We start from the raw sequence: 13,898 nt of genomic DNA, 5'->3' as shown, positions 1-13,898 counted from the left end.
CACAAAAGTGCTAACAAGTGGCACAACAGTGCTAACAGTGGAACAACTAACAAAATATAACAGATAAAGCAAAGGTCTTCCTAATTTTGTATTTTCAGTTCAAAATTACATACTCCATGCTTGAAACAGATGGAGCGTAATGGCAGAGCCTCAGTTAATTACTCTCAGCATTCCACAATAATAATAATAATAATAATAATGCTTTCGATTTATTGATCGCTCTTTCCCACATACCTGCAGGCTCAGAGCGATTTACAGTTACTCTTGAGACAGTTGGACTAACAATATTTGGTGGGGATAGGGAAGACAAACATACAGCATTAATTACACACATTGCAGCTTCATCTGCGAGCTGGGTCAGTTGTGTTCCTACAGCATCTTGTCGGCTGGCTGATGACGTCTGGCTTCTTGATGTTGCGCAGCCACACACACTGCTACCACCTGGCCGACTCGCTCCACTGCAGGGAAGCCAACTCAGTTCTTTCGTCTTTCCGGTCACCGCGCCTCAGAAGTTGCCACAGTAGCTAACACCTTCCCGAAGGGAGGGGTGTGCCCACCCCCTTACAGGTGGTCCCCAATTTATCTACTCGCCAAAGCTTTCGAATCACTGGGTAGACGATGAGCTAGGACAAGGCTTGGTTGCTCACACCAGCACGGGGCTAGAACTGCCAAAGCATGGCAGTTCAGATGTTATTGTTAAGCAGGGAAAAATCCCCTGCACCACCGTAAAGATACATATCCCCATCAATCTCCAATTTTGACATGTTTATTTCCTTCACTATGTTTTCTTCCAGGAATTAAACCAAAACAAATGGTAACCATATAAATTAAGCTTGTTATTCCTGTTTGGTCCGTGAATCTGTTAAACATCTTCATTATGTTGTATGCTAATTTACTGCTCACCCTCTACCTGTATGTGTGGATTGGTAACTTCCATTTCATTGTATCTGAAGAAGTGTGCATGCACACGAAAACTTATACCTTGAATAAAACTCTGTTGGCCTTAAAGGTACCACTGGACTCAAACTTTGTTCCACATTTTCCCAAGTTAGTCTTATAGTGAACCAAACTAGTGTGAGACAGAGGAGTCCAGATCGAAAATAGCTATGACATGTGCATTTATCAACCTGCTTGCAGAAAAGTAGTTTCTTACTTACGATTACATCTTTTTTGCACAAATCTCAGTTTACAGGCAGTCCTATACGTTGAAAGTCGGATGACATCAAAATTCTGGGCCCCTGTAAGCCAGAAAAAGGTCATTTTAACAATGCATTCCCATTTCTCTCACAGTTTTATTCTGGCAGCTCTCTGGCAGCTGCATTTTAGAGCCTAATTCTTATTGAACAGTTTAACTTGTGTCTGGCTACACCACTTCTTACTTCAGTTGAGGGACTATATGGCAGAATTTCTCCATATAATACACAAGCTTTCACACAGAAAAATGACAGGTTATGGAACACAGTTCTAGCCTAGCCTTCCCCCCCGTATGCCAGTTGCTATGTGGAGACACAGATTCCCTTCACCCAGCATTGGTCTGAAATGATGCAGTCCAATCTCAGCTTTATCACATCAATCAAAATGAGGCCTTCCCCTACTTAAAGCTATGATACTTACTTCTGACTTCCAGCTAAGAGTAAAGGCAAGAAACTATTTCCCCTACATTTTCATTCCTTTCTCCCCATACAGTGGATAACCCAGTTTGAATTACTGAACTTGACTCATTAGGAATCAGCTGGCCAGGGAGCTCTGCTATATTTCTCTGCATTATGAAGTTTCCTGTAGGTATGTGGCAGCTAAGACAGACAAGATCCTCCTGGCCAGTTCTAGCCTAAGGCTTCAAAAACTGCAAGAAAACTGTTCTCAAACGTCTCCTGGCAGTACTGAAATCAATAAGGTTTGTTTGCTGGCTTCCGGTCTAGCTAAGATGGAGGACTGAAGCGTTTCGCAATCGTGCGAAGCGAGCGACGGCCACTTTTGACAGTTTGGGCAATATACAGCCCAACGCATCACTCCCCAGCGAGGGGGGGGGACAAGCAGGCAGCAGCGCCCTAGAGGGAGTGTGAGGTTGGCGTAATCCAGCTTCGGAAGAAGCTGAATTGGGCTTTGACCTCCTCCCACGAAGAAGGCAAGTGCCAAGCAACTCTATAGTGGCCGATCGAGCCGGGCTACCGGCATAAATTCTTCGTCAGCAGACTTCTTTGAAGAGGGACAACAACTGTGAGTTAAAAGAAACAATGCGAAACCCGTTTTGAACGTGCTAGATAACAAAAACGTGCCGCTTACCTGAACTGAGTTTGGAGTCAATTTGAATTAAGCAGTTGAGCGGAAAATGAATAGTAAATCCCAGAAATCCGATTCCGGAGAGAAAAAAGTTGATTGAAGCCTTTAAAAACTGTAAAAACGCTTATTGTTTAACATTCCTGTGGTGAAGATGGAGCCGTGTGCGCAACTGTAAAATCGAAACTCACGAACAATAGCGTGGGAAGAGCAGGCTGGTGTCACAAAGAAAGAGGTCCGTGTGAAACATCCAGGAAGTTGAATTCCTAGACGGGCATTAGCGAAAGGAAGACAGTGGAACTTTTAAAGGTGCCGGACCGGAAGTGAGTTGTATGCGGAAGGAAGGGCCTGCAAAGTATCAATTTGACCTACTCTACATGAAATTACCATAGAGAAGTTGCGCCCGACATTTTGAGGAGGACTTCAACTAAATTTGCTTTTTTAATATATTTCTAAGGGTCTTTGGAAAGCGTAAACAGAGAGGCATGGAGGACTAAATCTTATCATCTAGAAGAGTGCTTTATCTTGCGAATCTGTGAATTGAAAAGAAATCGCCAAGACGGAGACCAGGAGAGGCAAGAAAAGAGCCGACTCAGACCCAGAACTTAAACCAGTTGTGAGACCTAGGATTGGATCTACTTCAACCCCCAAAATGTCAAGCGAAAGAGAGAAAAAAGAGATGCAGGCCTCCATGGAAGCAATGGAGAAGAGAATGACAGAGGCAATACAAGCCATGGGGGAGCAGATAGAAAAAACATTGGGGGACCAACTGGAGAAGCAAACTCAGATTCATCTGAAACATCTAGAAGAAGTCCAAGAGAAGAACATAACAGCATTGAAGGAATTGGTTACTACAGAAATAACTTCAATCAAGCAAGAAATGGAAGGAGTTAAGAAGGATGTTCAAGCAAATGCAACCAAGACTACAGAGACAGAGGAGAAGATACAAAAAATAGAAGAGAAACAAGATTCTTTGACTCAACAAATTACAAGATCAGAGACAATGATGGAGTTCAGAAGGATGCAGACTCATCTGAGATTCAGAGGCATTAAGGAAACAGAGAATGAGAACTTAAAAGAAAAAATGATGGAAGTGATAACGGCTTTTCTGGGCGAGGAGGAAGGGTCAATGGACTCAGACTTTGATTTGATTTATAGAGTGAACTCCAGAATTGCAGAAAAGAAGAATTTACCAAGGGATGTAATTGTACAATTTGTAACAAGATCAATAACAGAGGAGATATTCAAGAAGCAATTCAACGTCCCTTTTGTAATAGAGGGAAACAAAATTATGGTGATGAGAGAACTCCCAAGAACAATACTGCAAGACAGGAAAAGGTATAAATCCTTGGCGGACAAACTCAGAGCTTTGAGCATCAGATATAGATGGGAGATTCCACAAGGTTTATCCTTTACGTATCAAGGTGGGAGGATTCAGATCAGATCGATGATGGACTTTTATAAATTTAAGGCGGACAATGCGGACGTCTTTGGAGAACTTTAAAATAAAACGCATAATGGAGTACAAATTGTTGTCATGGAATGTTAATGGATTAAATTCACCAAACAAGAGGAAAAGAATCAATCATTGGATACAGAAACAGAAATGCAACGTGATATGCTTGCAAGAAACACATATTAGAAAACAGGATATAAAATATTTAAAGAATGCTTTATTTGGAATTGAATTTTGTTCTGCGGCCTCAAACAAGAAAAAAGGAGTTGTGACATATGTGAAGAAGGAGTTACAACCTACAGAAATTTTTAAGGACATAGATGGCAGATACGTGGGTGTGGAATTAATGATTCAGCAGAAAAAAACATTGTTGATCAACGTGTACGCACCCAATGGAGCAAAGGAAAAATTTTTTAAGGATATAACTGACCAATTACAACAATTGACTTATGAGCAAGTTATTATGGCCGGAGACTTTAATGGGACAATAGATCGTCTAGACAGAAAACCACAAAAGGACAACGAATTCAGCGGAAAATTGCCAAAGAATTTTTTTGAATTAGTTAAGCAAGAAAAATTAGAAGATGTTTGGAGGAAATGGAACCCGATGCAGAAAGACTTTACTTTTTATTCCAATAGACATTGCTCTTTTTCCAGAATTGATATGATTTGGATGTCTGAAGAATTATCAATGAAAACACATAAGACTGAAATTTTGCCAAGATGTAATTCAGATCACAATCCGGTGGTATGGAGTTCCACAGAAAGGAAAAAACCCTTTCTGTGGAGGATTAATGAAGACTTGTTGGATAAGAAAACGGTAATTGAGATGTTAAAGGAAGAAACGAAACAATTCTTTCAACAAAATTTAAATAAAGAAACACCGATACAGATTGTATGGGATGCTTATAAAGCGGTGATGAGAGGAATTCTCATCTCGCAAAACGTGAAGCAAAAAAAGGAAAAACTTCAAAAACAAACAGAAGTGTTAGAAAAAATTGCTCAGAAAGAAAAGGAATTAAAAAAGAAGCCTGGAAAAAAGCAAATTATTAAAGAATTAAAGTTGCTGAAGGAACAACTGAATGAGACTTGGAATCAGGAAATGTATTGGAATTTAAAGAAGTTACAACAGAAATCTTTTGAAGGGGCGAACAAACCGGGAAAATACTTAGCTTGGCAACTTAAGGCTAGAAGAGAGAGAAGAATGATAACCAAAATAATAGAAGATGGAAAAGAGTTCGTTGATCCTAATGGAATAAAGAGATGTTTCTTCAAGTATTATGCTAAACTATTCCAAACAACTAGAGTTGATCTTGAGAAGATTAAAACATATTTAAAGGAGATTCCACTACCAAAAATAAGTAAGGAATACAAAGATTTATTAAATGGTCCAATTCAAAAAGAAGAAGTGATGAAGGCAATAGAAGAGACAAAGTTGGGGAAGGCGCCTGGGCCGGACGGATTTACAGCGAAATTCTACAAAAAGATGAAAGAAGAAATTTCCCCGGTCCTGGAAGCTTTAACCAACGAAATAAGAGAAAACAAAAAGGTGCCGGACTCATGGAAAGAAGCAATTATTTCTTTGATTCCAAAGGAAGGACAAGATTCAACAAATGTAAAGAACTACAGGCCAATATCTCTTTTGAACAACGATTATAAAATCTTTGCAAAAATTATTGCAGAAAGGGTGAAAAACTATTTACAAACGGTAATTTCTGAAGATCAAGCGGGCTTTTTACCCAAAAGGCAGATTAGAGACAATGTAAGAATAGTAATGGACGCAATTGAATATTATGAAAAGCACCCAGAAAAAGAAGTAGCTTTTCTGTTTGTTGATGCAGAAAAAGCTTTTGACAATCTTAATTGGAATTTTATGCACCAGATGATGGAAAAGATTGAAGCGGGACAACATTTTAGAAATTGTATTGAAGCTATCTATTCTGAACAAAGAGCTAAAATAAATGTGAATAAAGAACTGACAGATAACTTCAAAGTACAGAAAGGAACAAGGCAAGGTTGTCCGTTATCACCGTTATTATTTATCTGGGTATTGGAAATACTTTTACAAAAAATACAGTACGATCAAGAAATAAAGGGCTTGACACATAAAGGACACCAATACAAATATCGAGCATTTGCAGACGATGTAATGTTTATGGTGGAAAACCCAACAGAAAAATTGACATTGCTTTTTCAAAAAATAAAGGAGTTTGGAGAATTGGCCGGCTTTTACGTAAATAAGAATAAAACAAAACTTATATGTAAAAACATGATCAAACAAAAACAAGTGGAACTACAAGAACTGGTACAATGTGAAGTAGTTAAAAAAACAAAATACCTTGGAATTGAATTAACGGCAAAAAATATAGACCTATATAAGAATAATTATGAGAAATTATGGACTAAGCTGACTCAAGATTTTAAGAAATGGGATAAAATGAACTTATCACTGATGGGAAGAATATCAGTTATAAAAATGAATGTCCTACCACGTTTGATGTTCCTGTTCCAAACAATACCAATTCTGCATAAAACGGATTTGTTGGCCAAGTGGCAACAAGAGTTGTCAAAATTTGTTTGGGCAGGCAAGAAACCAAGGATCAAAATGAAAATACTTTGTGATGCCAAAGAAAGAGGAGGTCTACAAATGCCAAATCTTAGACTATATTATGAAGCGGTTTGTCTAACATGGATGGATCAATGGGTGAAGCTTGAAAATGACAGATTGTTGGGGTTGGAAGGGCATGATTGTAGATTTGGCTGGCATGCATATTTATGGTATGACAAGATAAAAATGGACAGTTTTTTTAAACTTCACTTGGTGAGAAAAGCTTTGTATATGGTATGGACAAGATATAAGAAGTACCAGAGTGACTTAAGACCATTGTGGATTGTACCAGTAGAAGTGTTGATATCTTACTCAAGACAGCGAGGTAGAGACTGGTTGCCATATAGAGATTTAATTAAAAAAGAGGGAACAGAGTGGGTAATGAAAAAGCAGAATGAAATTGAATATGAATATGAGTGGTTGAAATATATGCAGATTTATGATCTTTTTAGATCTGACAAAAAAAACTATGGTTTTAGAGAGGAAAAAAATGAAATTGAAAAGGTTTGGGAGAGTGGAGGAGGAAAAAATATTTCTAAAATGTATAAGGTGTTGTTAAAATGGTATACTGAAGATGAAACTGTTAAAGAACAAATGTTAAAATGGGCTATTAATATGAATAAGGAAGTGGCTATGGAAACCTGGGAATATTTGTGGAAAAATTCTATTAAGATCTCGACATGTACTAATGTTAAAGAAAATTGTTATAAGATGATGTATAGGTGGTACATGACACCTAAGAAAATTGCAAATATGAATCAAAATATGTCAAACAAATGCTGGAAATGTAAGAGGCATGAGGGCTCATTTTATCATATGTGGTGGACTTGTGAGAAAGCTGTAGACTTTTGGACAAAAGTCCACAATGAAATGCAAAAAATATTGAAATGTTCTTTTAAAAAAGCACCGGAAATTCTGCTTTTGGGACTTAAAATGGAAGAAGTCAATACGACTAAAAAGACTTTACTCTGGTACCTGATAGTGACAGCGAGAATGATTTATGCTCAGTTTTGGAAGACAGAAAAGGTACCAGAGGTTGAAGAATGGATACAAAAAGTTCTGTTCATGGCACAAATGGATAAGATTACAAAAAAACTGAATAACAAAGAAGACGATGAGTTTTTTGGAGAATGGAATGACTTTAAAATTTATCTGGAAAAGAACTGGGATGTGAAACAAAACTTAATATGTTTAGATCAATATTAAGTCAAATGATGTTATCTTTAGATTGTAATGATGAGAAACTGATATTGTTGATGATATGAAGTAATTTGGAGCAGGGGTGGAAGCATTGTGGGAAGCCATTGGAGGGAGGGGAGGAACTGGGAATGGGGTAGACAATTGATAGAATGAAAAGTTTTATATGTTGTATTCCTGAGAAAATAAAAAATTTGTTTACCAAAAAAAAAAAAAAAAAAAAAAAAAGGTTTGTTTGCTGCCAACTTATTCTTACATTAACATTTATGCAAGGAAGGTTGTAAAAACTTGAATTAACAACCCAGATAAATATTCCCCACTTTTTCAGGTTATTGGCACACCGATGGTGCTTTAAAGAACACTACCACAGTCCAGGGTTGAATTACATTTCAAATTGAATGCAGGCACTTACAGGGCACCTTGCCCATCAGCAGAGGTAACTTAGAGAGCCAATGTGATATAGCAGTCAGCATATAAGACTAGGAGACCCAGGTAAAAAATCCTCAGTGATATGAAGCTCTATGGGATGACTTTGGGCCATCCACTCTCTCACCCTAGTTTACCTCACAGGATTGTTGCAAGGATAAAATGGAGGAGGGGAAAACAATGCACACCACCCTGAGCTCCTCTAAAGGAGGGTGGGATAAAATGTACCAAATAAACAACCTTGCATTGACCTCCTATTTCCAAGGATCATTTGTGAGTACTCAAGAATACTAAGATGTTGCAAGAAATCCTTCTCCTCCTCTCTCCACCACACCTCTCTATCCAGCCCCATCTCTTTGCCTTTTCTCTTTCCACTGTCATCGCCCCAGACTTCCTCTTTGCTGCTCGCTATAGATCCTGCTAAAGATCCTGCTTATTCTGGATTACTTGGTCCACCAGGCTCTGACTGGCAGCAGCTCTCCAGGGCCCCAGGTAAAGAAAGGGGTCTCCCAGCATCTGCTAACTTCAGCACCTTTGAATGGAAATGTGACAGACTGATCCTGGGACTTCTGCATGCAAAGTGGTTGTTCTGCCACTGAACCACAGCCTTGTTTCAGGCCACTGCTTGAAGGAGCCAAGCAGGACAAGTGGCCAGGATACAAGCAGCCACTCTGAGTAGCTGGTGGATGGGGTAGGAGACTGTCCCCACAAAAACAACTCCAGAGAAGCCACTTGACCCTGAATTAAAGTACCTCTACTGTTGGGTCTCATTAAGTGGAGGAAATACTGTGTGAACAAGGAAACAAGTAAAAGGTCAGTGCTGGAGAAAACCTGAGAACTTGAAATTTCATTTCAAGAGATTACACCCCTGAAGATTTTTATCTTGTGATGTTTATCATCTCTTGGGAGGAACAAGATCTGGTAACATTCTTTTTTGAAATGCTATTGTACATTCCTTAGCAAAGCTGTAAGCTTAAAAGTGTCTTACTTACTCATTTCCATGAACAGCTGTCTCTTCTCTGCCATTGTTCTCCTCCTTTTTCCACTTTCCTCTATCATCCTAAAGACATAAAGTCAGGATTTCAACTCCATGTTATCCTCTAACAAAAAAAAAGAAATCATATTCATGTGCCAATTAGTTCTGCTTTCGCTCTGTTCCAGCAAGTCACACAGGAAATAGCTAATACAAAACCACTAAGCAAACATGAAGATTACATTGATAGTTTGACAACTGGAGTATGTAGAGCAGAAAGCAGATGACAGCAGTTTAAAGAAATTGCCATTCCTTTGTTTTTAATACAGATCCAGGTACAGATGTGGGGGGAAGGGTAGCAATATCCTGCAGAAGAAGCTGTGATGACTGACTGTAAAGCCCTATGAGCCCCTCCAAAGTTCCTCCAGCTCTCATTTACAAACAGCTCTACTTTCAGTGATGGGGACTGCATAATACTGATGTTTTTGTTTATTTAACATACACATACACACACGTGCGAGCACCCCTGCCTTTCTCTCGAGCACCTCAAGACTCATGGCAGGTAACAATATGAAAAGTAAAAGTAGACATTAAAACAGATATGCAAGACATTAAATCCATGTTAAAAACCAGTTTAGAAACACATAATGCGCTGCACTAGGAGATACTCCCTTGTTGCACAGGTTCGGGCTGCCCCAAAAGCTCTTTGGAATAATGGTCATACAGCCTCATCAGAAAGCCAGGAGGGCAGAAATCTCTGAACCTTTTCTGGGAGGCTGTTCCACAGACATGAGAACAGCCGTTGCAAATAGCCACTTTTGTGTCTGCCATGCTAGCTGTCAACTACCAATAGAAAAACTTCTGGAAAAGCAGTCTCTGCAGTGCTGCACTGAAAGTTTTAAAGGAGCAGTAGCAGGCTTCCTCCTGTGCTGCTAAAGGGGAACATAAGCTGTTAGGGGAGGAGAGGAGATGGCCCTATCCCACAAAGCCCCCCAGTGATGTAATTCCTGTTTTCATGCAGGAACACTGCGAAAATTTTTGGCTATGAACATATAGCAGGTCATTCCCATTCTTCCCCTCCCTGATTTTACTAGTAGACCACTTATTTAATGGAGGATAATTAGCAAGGCTATTGGAACTATAGGATGCTCCTCACATATGGCTAAAAAATCATCTTCACTTTATGTCAAGTGGCCTTTCAGGAACAACCACATACTTTGAATCAGGTTCTATTAGCAGACCATGGTTCTTTTCATGGGCTAAAAGGGATTCTGGAGTGGGGTGAGAAGAACATTTTTAAATTTTATGTATACATTAACAAACCTTTATATATCATATAAGATTAAAATGTTTCCTCATTCCATTCCTGGTCTAAGAGCAGATGGCCATGTTTATCTTTCACTCGAATACAGAACACATGGTACAGAAGAAAAGCCTTCCTCAGTAGTCACTAAAAATTCAAATACTTCCCCCCTCCCCACTGGATAAGCTCAGACAAACATAGACGATCTAAAACTGACCTTATTGTTTACATGTTTGCTTATTTCAGAAGTACCATAAAAGAGGAAAGTGGATGTGCCAACTAAATTCTTTAGGCCAATACTACAGGACCTATTTTAACAGGTTTCGCTCTTCTTGGAGCTCATCAGCTGTAGGTAACGGCCTAATTTGTGGTAAGTTTTCAAAGGAAGCGTGGTAATGGGGTTACAGGATGGCTGAGAGCCATTTTTGCCTCTCAACCCCACAGTTTATTACAGTATGAGATCTGCATTAATTTTAGGATTTGAGATCACACCTACTTAACATTTTACATGCAAGCATTACTTGTTCCCTTGAAGTTAACAAAAAAAGTAAATTGAGGTAAAATTAGTGGTTCTCTCACTTACAGGAGATAACTGCTTTATAATTAACAATAATAATTATTAATAACAGTGATCACGTGGCATTGTGTGTAGAGTAGCCAGGAGATCCTAAGACTGACTGGCAACCAAAAGTTCTAGCTCTTTAGCGTTATGCACCACTAGATGGCAAGCTAGACTTGTTTTTAAAGCAAGAGATGTTTTAGAGGTGGTTTGCCACTGCCTGTTTCTGCATCACGACCCTGGTATTCCTTGGAGGTCGCCCTTCTAAATACTAGCCAAGGCCAACCCTGCTTAGCTTCCAAGATCTGACGGGATTGGGATAGCCTGGGCTATCCAGGTCAGGGCTAATTAACAAGTAAATTCCATTACACCCTTCTAATGTACACAAAGACAGTGTGTAATAGTTACAGTGCACTATGCCAATTATCTGAGCCCAAGTTGGAATCCTCATGTTCAATAGTGGCTTCCTGGCCAGGTTCCCATGTGACAAACTGTCCAGTTGTATCTGCCACATCAGAGTATCAGTAGCAGACATGAAGTAGGTGCTCACCCATCTCCAGCACCAGATTATAAGATCAAGGGGCTGCATGTTTGTTTGGAGCCTTCATCAAGCACAGGATTTGGCAGCTCTCTTCCACACAGTGCTGGGTTAAAGAAAGTTTGTCAGAAGAACAGCTTATTATCGCCTCTCAGAGACAATGGATGGTCCATCCAATAAAACCTAACCATCTCAGACTGAACCTAGCAGGAAGACCACCATACAAGAAAGAATCTCACCAGTGAACCAGGGTCTCCCTCTTCACCACACCAGCAGCACGCCAACAGAAGATTTCCTGAATTCAGAGATGGCTTGTGGACCTCACTAACCCAAGAAGAAAGCTCTTGCATTTTTCAGAAGAACTGGAAGATGTTTTATGAAAACTTGTGCGGGGGATATGTTAATGCTTGATGCAGCAGGAGTCTGATAACTGAGTATTCTTTATCTTTGTGTGTGTGTGTGTGTGTCATTACCCAAGCAGAACTTCTGATCTGGGGTGCATGGAATCAGATACACAGCAATAGATGATGCTGGTTTACTTGGACCAGTGACGTTCTTTGTTTCCAATGAAACCAAGAGACTGTGCCCTCACCTAAATCTGCTTCTGCACACTGGAAAAAGACTCCAGCATAGCAATGGATTGCCAAATATACATCCTATCAGACCCTATGAACACACACTCTGACTGGATCATGTTTGGGAGACATCCTACCCCACCACGGAGCTACATGTCTACTATGACATACCAAGTTTGAGGTTTGCAAGTTAAAAGCTAATTTTTGCCCCAGAGTTTAGTTTTCAAGCCCTTAAAGTTTTTTCTGTGCTGTAACTCAAAGTTCTGAAATCCAGGTATGTTGAACTTCTAGTACTAAATTAGAATTTTATGTGCAAGATCATGTTCCTGTTTTATTCTAGAAGAATGTAAAGAAACAGCTAATACACACAGCCCATTTTTTAAGCACTGAAAGATTTATGCTGGTAGGGTAGGATGTGGAATCTTAATTACACCTTATGAGGTTATTGAGTTCTTATCCACTGCATGAACAAATTCAGAAGGGAGACATTTCAGAACATACCAACTGCTCCAAATATGCAGTTCAACTCTCTATTCTCTTTAAAAACTTGTAGGTTGCAAACAGAGCACAGTTGACACGAGAGCCAATTTTGTAAAACTACTACAGTATAATTTTCTTCCCACAAGTACACATAAGGGCAAGCTTCTCTTATTCCAAATACAGACCATGGTGATTAACGTGATATTCCACTTTTAGGCGACGTTTGCAGACGCTGTTGCTCTGGAGACCTTGCTAGTAAAGCAACATGTCCCAGAATACTTATCCTGCTTTCTCATTTTGCTCTTTTATGGACAATGATGTCAGCTATTTGATCAAGTAATTGTGATACACCTTTGCCATGAACAAAGGGAGAAATTCATCCTACCATGGCCACTATTCACTTCAAGTCTATAATTGATGTTGCTTCTGCAATATGAGAGTTACAATTCTTCTGCCTTAGAAAGGAAGATTTGTCTTCCCTTACCGTGAAGCTTCCTTCTCGGTAGTCCTGGAGTGGGGCGGTCCTCACAAGTGGGTAGCTCCTCCCTCCTCCGGAAGCAGGGTTGATTGGCAGAATTCGATCCCGGAGGGGAGGGGCTTGCCCACAGATTGTCAGTCCATATCCAAGCCATGCCTCCCATCGACAACTCTCATACATGAGGAAAAAAGAGAAAGAAAAACACCCCTTCCCCAACTAACCCAGTTCACTTGAAGGGTTAACCAGTAAGAACATAGAACAACTGTTCATAACTGCGTAACAAAAAACATTCTACTCCCTTCTGTTCCTGTTGCATTTTAGCAAGAACCATGTATACCTCAGAGAGGATCTGTAACCCCCTCAGGACTAACACTGAGCTATACAGAAAACTCTCAGCACCCCCTCCAGTACCAGAAGCCGTTCCAAGAGTAAACTCTCGGGTGAGTAGGACCGCCCCACTCCAGGACCACCGAGAAGGAAGCTTCACGGTAAGTGAAGACAAATCTTCCGTTCTCCGGTGGTCCTGAGAGTGGGCGGTCCTCACAAGTGGGACGTAACAAAGCAGTGTGCCCCTAGGGTGGGTGCCGGCTTCAGGGCCTAGAGGGTGTGCTGCAGAACCCTTCTGCCAAAGGCTGCGTCTGCAGAAGCTATTTTGTCAATTCTATAGTGCTTTGTGAATGAATGAACAGACTTCCAAGTAGCCGCTTTGCAAATCGTCTCTAACGACAGGAAAGACCTATAGGCTACCGATGTTGCTGCTACTCTCAATGAATGAGCAGTAACACCCTGCGGGGGTTCCTCACTCTTGGCTTTATATGCCAGTATGATGCACCCCTGAATCCATCTCCTAACCGTGGAGGTCGAGATCCCCTGACCCAAATTAGATTTCCTAAAGGACACAAAGAGAGCATCCGATTTACGGAAGTGTTTGGTCCTATCCAGGGAGTAGCTTAAAGTTCTACGAACATCCAGACAATGCCACTCTCTTTCCTTATCATGTTTTGGATTTGGGCAGAAAGAGGGTAGCA

At 40.1% G+C, this 13,898-nt stretch overlaps 1 protein-coding gene across 1 annotated transcript in view; it reads right to left on the bottom strand.

Annotated features, from left to right (window-relative positions):
* Positions 1-13,898, bottom strand: part of DTNB (dystrobrevin beta) — a 197,463-nt gene that overhangs the window by 168,669 nt on the left and 14,896 nt on the right. Inside the window, exons 2-3 of the mRNA XM_015415139.1 lie at positions 8,957-9,024; positions 1,158-1,238 (exon numbers count right to left, since the gene is read on the bottom strand). Coding sequence (XP_015270625.1) covers positions 1,158-1,238; positions 8,957-9,023 — 148 coding nt within the window. The 5' untranslated portion in view covers position 9,024. The remainder of the gene's footprint in view (positions 1-1,157; positions 1,239-8,956; positions 9,025-13,898) is intronic.

The sequence above is a fragment of the Gekko japonicus genome, unplaced genomic scaffold (assembly GCF_001447785.1).
Source record: "Gekko japonicus isolate JY-2015 unplaced genomic scaffold, Gekko_japonicus_V1.1 scaffold63, whole genome shotgun sequence".
In the NCBI taxonomy this organism is placed as follows: Eukaryota; Metazoa; Chordata; class Lepidosauria; order Squamata; family Gekkonidae; genus Gekko; species Gekko japonicus.
The sequence above is the reverse complement of the archived record's forward strand: the minus strand, read 5'-3'. Positions and strand labels throughout refer to the sequence as shown.